Consider the following 19,662-nt stretch of genomic DNA (forward strand, 5'->3'; position numbering starts at 1 on the left):
TTTCTTTCAGCAAGACATTTTCCTCTAAACAAAGCACGAGGAGAACATTAACACTTTCAATTCATTGGAAGTTTCTTCAATACACAGTTAGTTTTTAGCTACTAAGAAAAAGTTCAGTGTTTTTATTCAGTTGCAAATTAACCAAAAGCTCGTGATGGGTTTCATGTGTTGCTTTTCTCAGCGCTGATCTTGATGAACCAATCACAGCCGTTGATGACTACTGCGTTATTATTTTTTTGCTTTCAAATATTTAAAGTTTACAAATATTTGCATGTTTCTTAAATACATTAATTTACTAAATATTTTCTAACCGTATAAAGACAGAAAAATTAAACATTTTGTCAATGACATAATGTTTTTATTCAGTTGTAAATTAAGTGCCGTTTAACCAAAAGCACCAGAGTGCAGTGTTACTTTTCTCAGCGCTGATCAGGATGGACCAATCACAGCCGGGCTTGATTACTAACTATGGATAGGTGTTCAAATTGTTTTTAAGAGATTTCTGTGGCAGATTTCTCTCTATATATCAGGTAATATATACGATGTCTTGAAATTTAACATAAAAAAATTAATTTACTCAAACTATATATCTGAATTATCAACACCAACACCTTTTTTAAGTCAATAGCTCCATCTGTAGGTCATATAATAGCACAACCTCCTTTTCATAAAAGCAAAAATAAAATAAAATAAACCACAATTAAAAACATCCACACACAGTCTGTACATATTATTTTTATTGAGACTTTTCCAAGATTAATAGTTTAGACATTAAGTCAAGTCATTAGGTAAGTTTTTGATGCACATTAAAAAAAAGTCTATGTACAAATTTGCATCGTAGGGTATGATTTTTCAACATAAATGTCATTTTTGGTTTCAGAACATCAGTTTGCTAAAACAAAAAATATAATAATAAAAAGAACACTTAAAAACTAAAATAAAACTCCTAATGTAGATAATAGAAAATCAAAATAAGAGTTTACACATTAAAACACCGAGCCACAAATCAGATCTCAAAGAAACTAAGATAGGAAACTAATTTAATGCCGTAATGCACTGCTTTAAGATGAACTGACGAGGCAGCATTTAATAACATAAAACAATCCAGTCTTCCAACAGCTGAATTGCAAAATAAAAGTACATGGCTCAAAAATCATGATTTCGTCTTTTGTGGTCATTAAAACGTGATTATATCCTATTGCAACACATATTTACCCCTGAGTGAAATCCAAGAAGCTGATATATAAAGCAAAGGACAGAAATAAGAGAAGTGAAAATGCTAACGCTTGTTTCAAACTCAGACTCAAAACAAGTGAAGAAACCACATAATTATTGCATATACAGATTGATTCCACATCTCGCTGCATTAGTTTGGTTAGATGTCCTGTTAAATATGCTCAGAAGGGTTTGGTTGTGCTGTTGTAGACGAGTTTCTCTGAATCCTCGTAGGGGTGAACGTGACCACCGTTGACAGCCGTGTGCTGATATTTGTTTCTGTGCTTCTTCTTTCCCTTCAGAAGATAAAATGTGATCGCGACCAGCAGGACGGCGATGGCGATGCCCAGAACGATGACAATGCCGATGATGACTGAACAGAGACACGAGAGACACGTTACTCAACACATCTGGATAACTCAAGAGATTCAAACAGATGTGCAACGACAGACTACAAACTAAAGATTAACTCAACAAAGACATGCAAGGTGCATTATTTTTAGTGTGAGGATACTAGTGCAACAGAAATATCATATGACATTTAATCAAAATGAAATATTGTCTTAGATCAGGGTTATTATAGTTAATTAAAACTATAAAACATTTGTTACTTCACATAAAATACTAATAAAAATAGTATAAAAAAATAATGATAATAACAGTATAAAAATATATCAATAATAATAATAATAATATAAAAAAATATATAAAACAATAATAATATAAAAACAAAAAACAATAATAATAAAAATGTATATCAATAATAATAATAATAATAATATAAAAATACACCAATATACACCTACTACTAATATAAAACTATATAAAAATAAAAAACAATAATATAATAATATAAAAATATATCAATAATAATAATTATATAAAAAAATAACAATAATAATATAAAAATATATCGATAATAATATAAAAATAAAAAAATAATACTAAACTTACAATTCAAATATATATTATCTATATATATGTTGTTGTAAAATATTGTTTTTGATACTTTTCAACCTTTTTTAATGTACACACACACACACACACACAATATATTAATGTGTATCAGTCACTCCTATCTTCCTTCTCTGCTAATGTCTCCACTGCTAAAATGACATACTACGATAACAAAATTAACAATTTGTCTAACTCTCGCATGCTTTTTAAAACATTTTCCTCACTTCTTTGTCCTCCTCCTCCACCTCCTGCTTCATCTCTAATAGCTGACGACTTTGCAATGTTTTTCATTAATAAAATTAAACCCATTAGTGCACAATTTTCCACACCACAATCAGTCAAGCTCATATCACCAGCAAACATGCACTCATTTACATCCTTCTCTTCACTCTCTGAGGCAGAAGTCTCAAAACTCATCCTTTCTAATCACCATACTACTTGCCCGCTTGATCCTATTCCATCTCATCTCCTTCAAGCCATTTCTCCTGCAGTTGTACCTGCACTCACTCACATCATTAACACATCCCTCCACACTGGTGTTTTTCCCTCATCATTTAGACAGGCACGTATAACTCCACTACTTAAGAAACCCACCCTCAACCCATCTCCTTTAGAGAACTACTCCCTTCTTCCTTTTATTGCAAAAACACTTGAACGAGCTGTGTTCAAACAAGTCTCTGCATTTCTCACACACAACAACCTCCTTGACAGCAACCAATCTGGCTTCAGAAGTGGACATTCAACTGAGACGGCCTTGCTCTCAGTTGTTGAAGCTCTAAGACTGGCAAGAGCAGAATCCAAATCTTCAGTACTTATCCTGCTTGATCTGTCCACTGCTTTTGACATGGTTAACCACCAGATCCTCCTATCAACCCTACTGGCAAATGGCATCTCAGGAACCACACTTCAATGTTTTGAGTCTTACCTATCAGATAGCATATCATAAAATCATATAAGCATATCAGAAAGCATATGGCCTTCAAAGTATCTTGGAGAGGTGAGGAGTCTAAGTCACAACATCTAACTACCGGGGTGCCTCAGGGCTCAGTTCTTGGACCACTTCTCTTCTCTACATGGCATCATTAGGTTCTGTCATTCAGAAACATGGCTTTTCATACCACTGCTATGCTGATGACACTCAGCTCTACTTCTCATTCCATCCTGATGATCTGACGGTAGCTATTCGCATCTCAGCTTGTCTAACAGACATTTCTTCCTGGATGATGGACCATCACCTTCAACTCAACCTTGCCAAGACAGAACTGCTTGTGATTCCAGCAAACCCATCGTTTCATCACAATTTCACCATCAAGTTAAGCACATCAACCATAACTCCTTCAAAAACAGCTAGAAGCCTTGGAGTTATGATTGATGATCAGCTGACTTTCTCAGACAACATTGCTAAAACTGTCCGATCCTGCAGATTTGCTTTATTCAACATCAAGAAGATCAAGCCCTTTCTTCCAGAACATGCTGCACAACTCCTTGTTCAAGCTCTTGTTCTGTCCAGGCTGGACTATTGCAATGCCCTCTTGGCAGGTCTTCCAGCCAATTCTATCAAACCTTTACAATTAATTCAGAACGCGGCAGCAAGATTAATTTTTAATGAGCCAAAAAGAATACACGCCACAACTCTGTTTATCAATTTGCACTGGCTTCCAATAGCTGCTCGCATAAAATTCAAGGCATTGATGTTTGCCTACAAAACTACCACTGGCTCTGCACCCATTTACCTAAATTTGTTACTTCAGACTTATGTGCCCTCTAGAAGCTTGCGTTCTGCAAGTGAACGTCGCTTGATTGTGCCATCCTAAAGAAGCACAAAGTCACTTTTACGGACTTTTAAATTAAATGTTCCCTCCTGGTGGAATGACCTCCCCAACTCAATCCGGGCAGCTGAATCCTTAGCCATCTTCAAGAATCGGCTTAAAACACATCTCTTCCATCTTTATTTGACCCTCTAACTTTAACACTCACTATTCTAATTCTGTTCTTAAAAAAATAATCTAACTACCTTTCTAATCTTTTTCTATTATATTTTCTTTTCATTTATTATGCAATTGTGTGTGTCTTACACAAGCTTGCTCTATTCTTTTTCTATTCTATCCGTTTTCTTTTTATTTATTATATTATTTAAAATCCCATGCTACGTGTACTGTGTTAACCTAACTGAGACTTGTTATAGCACTTATATATCATTGCTCTTTTTGTTGTTTTTGATTGCTTCCACTGTCCTCATCTGTAAGTCGCTTTGGATAAAAGCGTCTGCTAAATGAATAAATGTATGATAATAACATAATAATATAATAATAACTAGATAGGTGCATTTTCTGAAGAAAGTGTAAATGGTGCTTGCGTTGGCAAAATTTGGTTCTGGTCTGTTGCTAAGGTGTTCAGAGTGGTTGCTAGGCAGCTATGGTGGGTGGTTGCCAGAGTGTTGCTATGTGGTTGATAAGTTGTTGCTTGGCAGTTGCTAGGTTATTCTGGGTCGTTGCTAGGGTGTTGCTATGTGCTTGCAAGGGTGTTCTGGGTGGTTGCTAGGGTGAATTCATCAACACAACTAAAAATTTAACTAAAATAAAATAAAACCTGTGATCGTATCTCAGTGATATATGAGTAATAGGTCACGGTTTAATCTATGACTCAACATTCATCTTTTAAAGGAAAGCAGGCAAGGAAAGATATTTCTGCTGTTAATTATAAAGCATGTTTTTTTGTATAAGTGGTGTTACCTGATTCGTTGTTGCCCTCTAGTTTCTCAAAGTGAGCTCTTCTGGCAAACACATCAGACTCTGAAATACAAAATAAAAGACATGATTGCAAGAGAAACAACTTTAGTAAGTTTACAAACTCATGTTTTCTGAAAGCAGTCATCGGATGCCCAGTTTCCACTAGAGCCCGACCGATATATCGGCCGGCCGATATAAGCTAATTGCTTTCTAAATCAGCATCGGCATTTATAACGGCCGATGAAACATGAGAAACAGAGTCTCATGCTTCACTCATGTTATGAGTGTTGCATAGTGTGCCCACCAGAGGGAGCTCTGCAGCTCCAGAGTTAACAAAAGCGCCAGAAGTCCACTACAGAAGAAAGCGATCACAAGCCACGGAGATGTAACTTACTGTTTTGGCGGTGAGTCTGTCGTTCGTCATGTGAAATGATTGTAGATTTAGTTCATACCCTGTATATAAAAACTGTGTGGTAGTTCTAGCTAACGGTCCTATCATTATCACTTCTAAATATTCTGTAACATCACTTACAGCCGCTAATGCATTGCTAAATTAGATTAGCCACAAAGCTAATACCATGTTTATCAGTGGAAGAGCGCGAACGTTAATAGGAGGTCAAACTATAACGTTAGCGTTTAACTTATTCTTATTCTATTGCGGTGTGTTTCCCACATAATGACCGCGTAATTGGGCCTTTCACACAGTACGCGGTATGCACGGCGCTTGCCGCTGGGCTCAGCGTTGCCCTTCAGATACAACGCGATTTGCGCTGCGCTATGGCATAGGCGGAGTTTTAAAAACTTTAGCGGGAGCTCTTTCATAGTCTGTTGTTCCTCCTTTCGGTCAGGAGCAAACATGTATCTGTCCCGTTGTAAGAAGCGAGCGATAGCACTAGTCCTGCTGATGAGAATTAAGAGAGAAGCAAGGAAGAAGAGGCTACCCTCAGGTCCAGAGAACAGTTTGGTGAATTCAGGCTGGTTACGTTACTCTAACGCTAATAGCTTCCTTTTTAGCAGGCCCCTTAAAAGCTTGCTATTAACTTGTTTGAAGGTGGTTCTTCTCAAAATTGACAGCGGTGTGTTCATGACACTAACGTTAACCATTCAACTTCGAATTGATTCCGTAATCTTCCGGTAATAGTAGGCTAGACGATGTTCTGTGAGAGTAAATATACTGTAGTTACAGTAACTACAGTAGGTGCGTCAGAAATGATTAAACCAGAGGGGACATGTAAATAAATGTGAGCTGAACAAGCGCTTTTTTTTTTTTGTTACATATTGTTTCAAAGCAGCTTTACAGACATAACAGGAAAATGTTGAAATAATATTGTTAAATATAAGTAGGTAATACCTATTGCTTGACAAATAAAAAAAAATATATATATTTCTCATTTTTGCCTATGTAGGAGATCCCAGTTTATTATTATTATAATTCTAATGATGACATGAGTAATGATACATGGTGATATTATTAATACACATGCTTATTCTTTCTCTGTCTCTCTTTCTGCCTACAGATGGCTGAAAAAGGTGAATGCTGTAGCAGCAAAGTGTGGGACTACTTCTGCAAATACTTTAACTTTAGTATTATAATTTATTTACAGTACACACACAGACTGTTAAAACCAGCTTCAACTGGAAGAAAGTAAAAGTGTTAAATGTTTAAAACCAGACCAAAACCATGTTTATTTTTTTGATCATTAAAAAATATATACTTTTGATGTGCAATTGTTTAGTCATTGAGACTGTAATCTAAGGCTTTTTTTTTTAACATAATCCATTCTGGAAAATGGTTTATACAGCCCACATACATAGAACAGGCAGATATTTTGCTATTGAATGTTGTGTAAGTGCAGTTTATAGGAAATGGGTCTAATATCCAGATTATTTTTAAAATCAAAATATCGGCTTAAAAATCGGCTCTTTTCGAGTTAATATCGGCATCGGCCCCCAAAAATCCATATCGGTCGGGCTCTAGTTTCCACAAGTTTATATAATTCTTCAGGGTCTTAATGAAAAGTCTGTAACATAGTTTAGTTAAAATTTCTCAATTGTAGTGTAAAAAAACTTTTTTTAACCCGTCAAAAACAGCTCTTTTCAAAGCAAGCCGTTTTGTAGCATGTTCCTTTAAATGTTAATGAGCTCTGCTGACTCCTCCCCCTCTCTTTCAGAGTGACCGTAAACTTCAGCCACATTAATTGTGAAACTTTCTAATCCAAAGATGCAATTCAAAAACCTTAGACTCACTTCTTCTGGAGAGCTGAAGATGGATCACGAATGATTCGCGCGAACAAACGCGTTTATGAAAATCCGGTCGCATTCCCTTTAAAAACAAACGTAATCCACTGCGTCTTCAGTGGTTTAGGGGTAAATGACGACTGCTGTGTTCATTATTACATCAAGAAGAGAACACCTCGATCGCTTAAGAGTCATCTGCTCCGACGGTGAAACACTGGACTGATGACAGTCACTCAGGGGGCGGAGCTACAGTGTTGAAACACTTCTGTCAATCATACTATCGTGGGAGGGGCCTGTTTTTGTGATGTCACACAGACTTGAGATTTGAGAAAGGGTGGATTTTTATCATTATAGGGTGGCTGTGTACACACACATTTCAGTTCAAACAGCTTGTAAAAGTGCCTTTAATAAAAATCTTATGTGGATGATAATAATAACAATACAGTAAAACTCACCGGTCACTCCAGTGCATGACTCCATGCACTTCTCCTCCGTGTCAAAGCGGTTTTCATTTCCATCACAGCCGCCGTAGTTGAAGCGATCACAGCGCTTCTTGTACGGATTGAAGTACCAGTTAGTGAAGCTCGCGCGACAGGGGCCTGTTATCGGCGGCTCCACGCAACGAACTGGAAGAATGAAGACAATATTAGGAATTTAACAGTAAAATTCTAAGTTCACAAAAACACTTTACAAAGACAAAACAATGCATATAAGAACATGGGATTAATTAAATATTTGTCAAATTTCCTAATTGTATTTTATATTTAAAAGTCAATTTTTGTACCTTTCTTTACAAATAAAATGCACTGATGAAAAGTATCATCTATCCTACTTAAAAATATTTAAATGTGCATATACTTTGACAGAAAATTTTATTAATATTAAATAAATGTTAAATGTGCGCACATAGTATAAAATTCTTTATAGAAATAAAATAAAGTGAGTTTTGAGATGAGTATAATACTTAAAAAATCTATTTTTAATGTTTGCATATAGAATAACAAAAATTATATTAAAAAACAATTATCATAATATTAAATGTATTATTAAAAATATATATTTTAGTTTTGTATCTAATAAAATTAACATTTTATAATACAGTGATCAGTTTTTCGAGATAAAATTATAAATCAATAAATATTTAGAGATATATGTGACCCTGGAGCACAAAACCAGACATAAGGGGCAAGTTCAATAATAAATAATATAATGAATAATCTTTCAATTGATGTATGCTTTGTTATGATAAAACAATATCTGTCTGAGATTCAACTATTTGAAAATCTGGAATCTGAGGGTGCAAAAAAAATCTAAATATTCAGAAAATCATCTTTAAAGTTACAACGCATATTACTAATCAAAAATGAAGTTTTGATATATTTATGGTAGGAAACTTACAAAATATCTTCATGGAACATGATCTTTACTTAATATCCTAATAATTTTTGGCATAAAAGAAAAATCTATAATTTTGACCCATATAAAGTATTGTTGGCTATTGCTACAAATACACCCCAGAGACTCAAGACTGCTTTTGTGTTTCAGGGTCACATATTTAAAGTTTAAAGTAAAAAATGTGAAATATAAATCACCTTTGCTTTTATCCACAGGAATATCCAGCAATCGACCGAACTTACGGTCCACTAAACAGAAAGAGGAGAAAAACTGAAATGAATCCATTCAGTCACACATAAACCTAATAAATGACCTGAGCATCATTTCTATCTCCAATTAAAGTACAATCAAAACAAATAAATCTGCATTAAAGCATCACATATGAAATATGCACTTTATTTCAAACGCTAGATTCTCAGTGAATAACTACTTGATAACTTAAATGAATTATTGCTTTAAGTACTAAGGTGATGTGTATCTTGTACATTTGGGACTTTAGAGACTCTCTTCTACTCATCAAGGCTGCATTTATTTAATCAGAAATGTGAGAAAAAAACAGTAATCTTGCAAAATGTTATTACAATATAAAATAACAGTTTCTATTTTAATATGCTTTAAAATGTAATTTATTTCTGTGATGCAAAGCTGAATTTCCATCAGCCATTACTCCAGTCTAAATTTTACTTTGTGCTGCCAAATATGTTTTTTGGAAACTGCGATACTTTTTCAGGATTCTTTGATGAATAAAATGAACAGCATTCATTCAAAATATTTTTTTTTTTGCTATCACTTCTTAATTTAACACATACTTGTAGAATAAAAGTTTTAATTTCTTTAAAATAAATTAAGAATAAAAATTGACTAACCCCAAACTTTGGAACAGTTTTCTAACAGATTGTTAGAAAATACAGCTGTGCATCACAGAAATAAATTACAGTTTAAAGTGTATTAAAATAGAAAGCATTATTTTATATTGTAATAACATTTTGCAAGATTTTTAACAGATGAATACAGCCTTGATGAACAGAAAAGTTAAACTGAACCAAACATTTGAGGTGTAGTGTCTGTATCCGGTGTTTGGATGTTTGTCCTCACGTTTGGAGCATTCAGCCTCGTCCGAACCATCGCTGCACTGCGTTTCCCCGTCACACTCCAAATCTTTCTCGATGCAGCATTTATTTGAGCATGAGAAATGATCCGGACCGCAAGCCTCGTCACACCGCTCACCTGTGTGTGTTCAGAAGACCACTTCACTCACACACGTCTATATGAATAGCCTTATTAAAATGAAATCATCAGCACTCATGGACTTACTATGATCATGGATCGGACCTAATCTTCCAGACGGCGGTGGATCTAAAACTATAAAACAAGTAAAACAAAAACGCCTTTTTTTGAAAAGTCACTCTAAAGAATAACATTAAAATATAGTGTATTTTATATTAAAAAAACATGCACAGACAAAAATTACAGAAACATGTCAAATAAAGAAGCTCTTGTAATTTCTGATTATGCACATTATGATAAATATGTATATGCTTGTCCTTATTTGTGTGTTGCTTCTCAATAAAGAGTCTGCTGAATGAGTAAATGTATTTACAGGGTTTCGTTTTAATAAAGACTCACAATAAGTATATTATAAACCTATAAAAGGTAAGATGTTTTTTGCACTCTGACAGTTTTAACTGCAATTAACTGGCATGCACTTATAACAAGACCATAAAAAGCTCAATACCTGAAACTTTGTCGCAAGCGTTCTGGCATTCGTTGAGCGTCAGGTAGTTGTTGCGGTTTGGTTTGCAGCCTCCAAACTTGAACTGCTCACATTTCTCGTTGGCGGCGTTGTAGTGCCAGCGTGGGAAAGAGCCTCGACACGGACCCTCTTTCTTCGGCACTAGACAGTGATCTGATGGGGAAAAAATCAGTTATTTATTATTCCCAACAAATGTTATGCATGAACAGGTAACATATTTAATAATTCTTATGTTCTTCCAGACATAAAACACCAAAATAATCATATAATTTGCATGCACTACTGTATATAAAGTCTTCTGAATTAACACTTGTTTCAGCCGCCGCTTTTAGCGCCTTGTAAAGTGTCAAAATGCATGTGAAAATGCAAACCTCTGCGGTAAAGAGTGAGTTATGAGAGTTATAAACTATAAAATGTACCCATTTAAGAGACAAAGTGGAAAACTCATGATAGTAACTAGAGCCCAACCGATATATAGTTTTGACGATTTTATCGGATACGTGCCTGTCGCAGATATATCGGTATCTGGTAATATGCCGCCAATATGTGTTTTTTTTTTTACAGAACTTATAAAGCAGATAAAATGCTTGTAAATGGTTTAATAATGTAGTTTGTCCAGCAGAGCATTGTTTGTTACTGCCCTGGATGAGACGCATTAAAGCTCAAGTTTATGGAATACCATTTGAATGGTCATATCTACATAACGGCATGACAGATCCGCACCAAATTTCGGGGATCAAGGCCCCCTTTCTAAGGGAGTGTACACGTTGCATTCAAATGGCATTAAAGTGAGTGAGATATGACTTTAAATTGTGTATATTTTGTGTATTTATTTACAGAGGTATATTATGTCACACTTCACCAGTAAGTTTTGTCTGTGTGTGAAAATAGTAGCGCAAATCCGTGAAAGAATGCTCCGAAGTTAAATACTTCAACAGAATAAAGTTGAATGGAATGGAATTTAAATAAAGTTGAATAAACTTCAACATTACTGTTCAGTACACTGATGTCAGACTCATTTTGGATAATAAAGTGTATTGTCATTATAAGATAAAGTCATTATAAGAGTTTGATCCCCACATTTTTGAGTTATCATTGCAAAAAAACTTTATGTATATATATTCTGTTTATGTATATACATTATTCTATATGTAGTACCAGTCAAAAGTTTGGACAGATGAATGGGAAAGTGTCCAAACTTTTGACTGGTACTGTACTATAATATACATAAAGAATATCGGCCGATATATCGGTTTCAGCCTATTTTTATTCCCTTATATTGGTATAAGCCCCCAAAAAGCCATATCGGCCAGGATCTTATAGTAACGTTAGGGTTTTAATGCAATTAATGTCAGTATCAAATGTCACATCAATACACTCATCTTTTATGGAAACTTGAATTAAAGCTTGAACAATATACTGTCAAGACATGTTTAAGTTTGATTTATGACTTAATAAAAGTAAAGCTGTGAATGAGCAAGCAAGTACAAATATAACATTGATGTAGTAAAATTATGCACGTGTTGTCACGTCACAAATGGCTTTCCTGAATGTGTTTTACAGTCGTTTGAATACTGTACTGCTCATTTACATAAACCTGTGTGTGTGTGTGTGAACACAAACTATGTGAAATATGAATGCTTATTCAAACAAAAAAACTGAAACTATCAATTAAATTACACAACACAAGATGAAACATGAAAGACCATAGTATTTACCATAGTAAATAATGTCTCGTCCCTCAGTTTGTAAAAAAAACATTTGTATTATAAGTTAAGCTCTGTACGCAATTATTTGCTGTTTGCATGTCACAGATGCTGCTGATAAACATGCATTTGACTCTTGGAAAAACCTTAGTATTTAATACATTTTTTATGTCAATGTCACTCATTTTCTTGCCATCACTGATGAGACAAACACTGCACTTTGAAAACACAAGGCAGCAAAACCCTATAAATAATGCAAAAACCTTATAAATAATGCAAAAACACTATAAATAATGCAAATGCAACATTATTAATTGAAATGAACACAAAGTCATGTAAATATCGGTTCAGCATGAAAAAATAGAACTGGTCTACAATTCAGGGTTCATATGGATTCTAGATTTACATTTTACAGCTAGCCTGCTTCACAAATGCTCAATCATTCTCTGTGAAACTCCCACCCCAAAACCTGCCACACCAGTTTGTGAAACACTCAATTCTAGGAAACATCAAGCAATCAGTCACAGAACAATAATTAAAAACAAACAATAAAACAAAAACAAAAATTATTTCAATTAAAAATAAACCATTAAACTTCTGACCGTTTCGACCAAGCAAAGTTGAAATTACTTACTAATAAAGCTCCTTTTAATAGGAAGTATGAGGGAGGGGAAAGCTATTTTTAGAAAACAAGACCAGTCTGGGTTAACAGAAGGAGAATACTTATGTATTCAAGTCTGAGAAATCCTGCAAAATGGTTAATCCATGTTTTCCGACAACTATTTTTAAGGTCACTTCAAAACCTGCTGGACAAGAATCTCAGGATAACAGCGCATGTGAATTTCACTGTGAGGAATCAGAGTAAATGACTGCGAAACACTTATCAGAAAACATGACAGAAATTATTCACTAAACACTTTAAAGTAAGCTGTTGCTTTTAATATCATAGCGCATACGGATCAGGCTTTGGTCAGGTTTTTGACTGGCTTATGCACGTCAGTTTCTGAGTGAAAAAAACATTATTTATGGATAATTTTGGCAATATTGAATGAAAAACTGAGGTGCATGAGCTCAGTTTAATGAGGCCTATGATCAATCAGATCCAAAAAGAAATACAAAACCTGTGCTAATTGAAAGAAAACAAGATAACAAAAAGATTGATTCCTAAATTAGGCTATCATACAGCAAAATAAGAGATCTACAAGTCATTTTTGACCAGGAACACCAAAAGGATTTTCAGCACAGCAGAAGGATTGAAAAATGAATAAATAAATGAAGTAAACACACAACATGTTTTTCATGGACTCACGGAGTGACTGTTCTGGCGTCAGGACCAAAACTGCCACCTCGGCAGATCCCGTCTGATTAGCGTCATCTGTGACCGTGAGTTTAAACTTATACATCCCCGGAGAAAGATTGGAGACCGTCACTGAATCCTCAAACTGCCCTTTCTGTCAAAAAAATAAATAAATAAGAGATTAAAATGAGAAGTGTACATTATTGGTTATATCGGTTAAAATTACATTCAAGCCTATATATACACAATGCATGACAAATCATTTTAATGCATATATTGTGCCCTGTAATGCACCTTATGCTCTGTAATTCATTGTAACACCTTTAGAAAATATAACTCAAAAGAACCAATTTCAACCAATATTGGTAACACTTTAACCGTTTATATAATATTATAAAAATATTTTAATGCATTAATTATGCATTATAATATTTTTAATGCAATAATTATAATATACTATTATAATATTCATATTTTCATTGTTACAAGTATAAATCATTCAAATGCATGAAAACAACCAATTTCAATCAATATCGGTAACACTTTACTTGAAGCCTACGTAATGCATTATAAAAATATTTAAATATAAAAATATAAAGCATTAATTATGCCTTATAATAATGCACTGTATGAACTCAATTATATCCACACTTATATTATAATATTTATCTATTCATTGTTACACCTTTAGAAAAAAACTTTTAAAAACACTTTACAACAATCATAACCAACAAATATCGGTAACACTTTACATGAAGCCTTTACATATAATGCATTAGAAAAGTATTTTTAATACATTAATTATGTTTTAAGATTAATCTATTCTTTGTTACACCTTTTAAAAAAGTAATTCCTTAAAAACCACAACCGATTTCAACAAATATCGGTAATGCTTTACTTGAAGCCATTCTATGTAATGCATTATAAAAGTCTTCTAATGCATTAAATATGCTTTGTAATTAGAGCTGAAACAACGAATCGATTTAATCGATTAAAATCGATTATTAAAATAGTTGTCAACTAATTAAGTCATCGATTCGTTGCTAAATAACTTTTATTTGCCGTAAGCGGCTCATTTCGTGCATATTTCAAATCTGCGGTGACCAAAGTGTGGCAGTAATGAGCCACCGGAGGTTTTACTCAGCCAGTACAGCAGGAGAAGTAGCGAATAGCCAATAGCTGGCCTTGTTTTATGTCACGTGCTTCCCGAGCAGCGTCTCTGCGGCCATAGACATCATATGATGTCTATGTCTGCAGCATTCAGCGTGATGTGGGAGTACTTTACATTGAGCCTTTAAAAAAGAAGAGTAACCTGTAAACTCTGCACTACTGCACTGTTTAAGGGGACGTTCACATATCGCGTCTTTTGCACGCTCAAGTTCGTTATTTCCAACACCGCACCGCATCGAGTTAAAAACATTTAAACTTTTCAGAATGCCGCAACCGCACCGCGGGTCATGTGACAAGAACTAACCAATCAGCTTCATCCATTCCCGTAACAACGTTAAAAGCTCAGTCAAGATGAAAGGAACAGCTGATCATAGTTCTATATGGATTTCCATTTTGAAATAAATTTAGTAGCAGAGCTACTGCAAGCGATTTTTTTTGAGCTACAAATCCATTTATCCTTTGCTGAAATTTCCGCGTCTTTAAGGAGAGAGCAAGGAGGTTGCTTAGCAAAGTCAGGGGCGCTTCTGCGCGAGCGCTTTGGAAAGAAGCGTTTTAGGCGCAATATGTGAACGGCCCCTAAGACTTTCATTTGTGCAGATTCTCCAGTACAATGTTGTTTGCAAATGTTTAGTCGTAAAAGCTGATAACATTGCTTTTTAACAGTTAACATTTAAAGCTTTACAAACATGTTCTGTGATCAGTTTGTCGTTTACCAGTTCAAAATTCAGTCGTGCAGCCTAATTATGACTGAATGAGAGAGGTAAATGTAGATATTTGAAATGCACTTTTTTTCTAAGTATTCACTGCTCTTTTTCACACAGCAGGTTTTTTGTGTGTGTCCCATTTTTTTTCTGGACAACCTTCTGATGTATTTTACTTTAAATTGTGAGTTCCATTCAGGTTTCATGCCATTGGCACTTTATTCGAAGGATTGTTTACAATTTCACAGCATAAGCTATAAAGCTGTTTCCCAGTAAATAATAAAATACAGTGCACTGCAATTTTATTCTGTTTTATCCTTATTCTTCGTGAAAATATGTTCTGAAAGATTCCTTAATAAGCTTTGTTCGGGATGTTAAACTACTTTAGGAGCTCTAAGGACTGCCACGGTGAAAACATTATTTTAAATCTCCTTGTGAAATTTGCTAGAGTATGGGTCAGTGTTCTGATTGCAGAAGAGTTCAACAAAAGAATTACTAACACAATAAAACAACTCCAGGTATATTTTTGATGAGGATATGACATATATAATCTCTTAAATCTATGCTGAATGATAAAGACCATTTATTAATAATTTACTTGGGGAAAAAATGGAAAAAACTAAAATATAAGTACATAAACCGATTAATCGTAAAAATAATCGACAGATTAATCGATTATCAAAATAATCGTTAGTTGCAGCCCTATTTGTAATACATTGTATGATCTCATGAATAATTACAACCACAGTTATAATATAAGACTTACCCATTAATTGTTATTGTATAAATATAATCAGATAATAATTCATTAAAACACATGAAAACTACCAGTTTCATATGTAACAAGGAATTTGCAAAGTGCATATTAACATTTTTTATCTTTTAATTAAAAAAATTAATATTTTTATTTATTTTATACATTTCTTACAATTATTAATAAAAATATATGATGCATTATAATAAACATTATAATGCATCACATTATAAGGCTATAAACAGGTAAAGGTAAATATCTAAAGAGAAAAAAATTATTAAAATGGTAGTTTAACAAAGTCATACATAGGCACCATTTACATCGGTCTACTGTCTACAAAACTAATCGTGCACATTTTCAGAAAATATTATTCTGATAATGATCCTGAACTCACATTAATAACAGCCGATGGGTCTCCAGACACCTGTACCCACTCATATTTTACTATCTTTTTATCGTCTTTGCTCTCAATGCCGTTCAGAGTCACATCTTCTTTGGGTTGAACGACTTTGTCCTGCCCGATCACTGCGACTGGAGGTTTGTCCTCCACATCTGCAAGAAATCAAAAATCTGCAGTGATGAAATATTACGCAATATGAATCAATATGGGTGAAAACTGCACACAATGCCAAGAACGATAACGAGTAAGCAAGCCAGAGCCTATGAGAGAATAATACAAGACAGATCTTCTACACTGAAGATGAGCTGATTAGATGAGTTAGGAAAACTATTGAAATGCCTGAGACATGCAAAGGAAATGAAAGTTTGAGACTAAAAGATACTGAGACTAAACAGGCTGCGTGATAAGATTAAATGTAAACTAAATGCTTTTGGCTATTTAATTTATATTAAATATGTAATATTTAATATGTCTTGCCAGTCGATGTAAAAAACTGCACTAGCATTATTTTTGTATCACTGAGATACTATTATATGTATGTTTTTACGGTAACACTTTACAATAAGGTCACATTAGTTAATGCATTAACTAACAATGAACATTACTTACAATATTACAAAAATATGTTAATAAAAAACAGTTGTTCACTGTTAGTTCACGTCAGCTCAGATCCATTAAATATTATTAATGGAAACTACTTTTGCTTTTAAAAATGTATTAAGAAACGTTTAAGTTAACTTGAATTATTTTTAGGAGTATTTTGCCGTTCTTATTACTTTTTATTTTATTTTATACTTTGAATTCTTTTTTTTATGGTGTCCATTTTTATTTTAATATTTACTAATTCTTTTATTAGTTTTTGGGTTATTGATGATATTCATGTAAAGTGTTCGTAAACGATAAATTACGATATTTAAATAATAGTTTTAGCTATTTTTAACTAAATAAAAATGAAAATGTTGCATCTGAAATTAAATGCTTTTTTTTAATCCATTATATTTCATTTTTTATATTTCACTTTCTTTTATTTCTATGTTTTTAATCATTTTAGTTATCGATATTTATCGTTGGGTCCTAAATGTGTCCATTTTCTTAAATTATTCCTACGCCTCCGGTTACTTCAACACTTCAGAAGATTCAGCAGGAATGGACATGCATGAGTATTTCCAGGAGTATTTCACAAATAAGACAAATCCGATGGAAAACACTGCATATAAATATCCTGAATATACTCAATAAACTGTAAAAAACACGAGACGTCTACAACAGACTTCTACACACATTTACGATCATTTCCCTTACCTGGCACCTGTTGCACAACGTGATCTTTAAAAACAGATTTCAAATCCAATGGTCAACTATCCTATATATAGAAAAAGTAATGTCTTTTAATATCATGATTTCCTCTTACCTGAAGGTTTTTCCTCAAGGTAATCTTTAAAAACTGATATCAGAACGTAGTTGCTGAAGCCATTCTTCCTCACAAAGCGACAGACTTTCTTCTGTTTGTACAAACAGTTAAAGATGAAGCATGAGCGGATGCTTTTGGGATTTTCTCCATGTTCTATCAGAGCCACATTACAGTTTGGATCACGACAACAGGCCAGAATACATTCTTCAGGCCGAGACACTTGAGGAGAAGACAGGAACGTGGCCCCGTCCTTCACAGATTCATCTACGTCCAACACAAAATCGTCTTTGCCAAGATTGAACTTATCCATGCATTTCCCTTCATCCTGAGCCTCTGATGGAGCTACACGGAGACAGATGTGAAGAACCACCGCGGTCCAGAAGAACCAGAGCCGAGATGGAGTCATTCTCCAAACGAACAGAAGCCTGTATAAACTATTCAAAACCAATCTGAAAAGAAATAAACTTTATATTATATATAGCTGGTAGGATGAAACACTTAAACACACAAAGAATCAAAAAGGAGTCATTCTCCAAAGAACAAAACCTCCATTAAGAGTCCTTTCTAAAAAGAAAGAGATTTAAAAAATAAAAGATAAAAATCTAAATTAATATTATTACCCACCTATATGTATATATCTATGTTTATTTATAAATCTATGAAGAATACAAAAATAAAAGAGTATCTATCTGAAGAATAAAACGAACAGTAAAATCCCTTTAAAAATTATTTAAGAGACATCTGAAAAGTAAGAGAAACATTAAAACTAACAAATAAAATGTATTAAATATTGTTGTATATTAAATCCAGAACGGATCTATGAGTCATTAAAAGTCGACGAAAACTTCAAAAAAATAAACTTTCAATTAACATTTTATCCATAACCAATCAAAAAGGAGTTAAAACAAAGTAAAAGCCATATATAAATTATGAAAGACCAATTCTAATTATGATTTATAGTACATAATATAGCTGGTAGAATGACCAAATCCACAGTAAATAGTAATTAATTAAAAATGTCATTATCAAAATAACAAACCCTCCAGTAAAACAAAACAACAACAATACGTCTAAATATTTATAACACATAATAATTAATAAATAATGTCTAATTCCAAAAATAATTCATAAGGAGTCTTTCTCCTAAGGACAAATACCCAAATCAACGTGAGAACATTAAAATAGCTTTTTATACATGTATTATCGTCACTCGGTCTTTACAGAAAATATTAGCCTACGTTTTGTAACTTTACACAATTTGTAGGCTAAACAAAGTCATTTTCTCCCTTAAATTAAGGTTAAATCTAAAACGACTTGAAATAATTAAATTGTGTAATTAGTATTACGAAACACTCAACACTCTTCTATCACACAAAAGCGAAACTTTTCTAGCCCAGTGTTGTCGCAGATATCTGCTTTACATCTCAGGCCGCCGGAAGAAGAAAAGAAAAGATACTTGCTTTTGTGTTCGTCGCTAAAAATATATAAACTTAAACACTTCTTACCTACTGAAACAGCTCCGAGACGGAGTGACTCCTCGTCAGACTGAGATAAAACGTCGTTTCAAGCAGGGTTTCGATGGAAATGAAACGTTGTTTCCGAGTAAAAACGCGGCGGTCAGATCCGGAGCTTCAGTTGAGGTGTGTCCGATACCGAGATACCTGCGCGAGCAGGAAGTGATGACGTCACGCGCTCGAGTCAGACTCCGCCCCCTCGCGCTACAGTGAACCACACACTCTCTGCGTTATTCATTTAAATGCTTGGAGAAATATATATATATATATTACCGGTCTGTCTGTCTGTGATTAAATCTTATGAGGATATTTTTGTGTGTGTCTTGGTTTAAAAGTCTGCTGTCTGAGTCTGACTCAATCAGATAAAAAGGACATGACTTACCACAGGCTGACACATGATGTCTGTAACTAAAGTGCGTGTC

The 19,662-nt window shown here is 33.9% G+C and overlaps 1 protein-coding gene across 1 annotated transcript; it reads right to left on the minus strand.

Moving 5' to 3' along the window:
- Positions 1 to 1,306: 1,306 nt before the first annotated feature.
- Positions 1,307 to 19,448, minus strand: LOC132111262 (kunitz-type protease inhibitor 1-like). Its single transcript, XM_059518413.1, has 11 exons — positions 19,232 to 19,448; positions 17,727 to 18,175; positions 16,310 to 16,467; positions 13,303 to 13,444; positions 10,270 to 10,440; positions 9,849 to 9,896; positions 9,630 to 9,761; positions 8,732 to 8,782; positions 7,595 to 7,765; positions 4,905 to 4,964; positions 1,307 to 1,588 (listed from the first exon to the last, which is right to left on the minus strand). Exons 2-11 carry the CDS (start codon positions 18,130 to 18,132, stop codon positions 1,398 to 1,400), a joined length of 1,530 nt encoding a protein of 509 aa, XP_059374396.1. The 5' UTR covers positions 18,133 to 18,175; positions 19,232 to 19,448; the 3' UTR covers positions 1,307 to 1,397.
- Between the last annotated feature and the right edge of the window lie 214 nt (positions 19,449 to 19,662).

This window comes from Carassius carassius, chromosome 31 (genome assembly GCF_963082965.1).
Source record: "Carassius carassius chromosome 31, fCarCar2.1, whole genome shotgun sequence".
Taxonomy (NCBI): domain Eukaryota; kingdom Metazoa; phylum Chordata; class Actinopteri; order Cypriniformes; family Cyprinidae; genus Carassius; species Carassius carassius.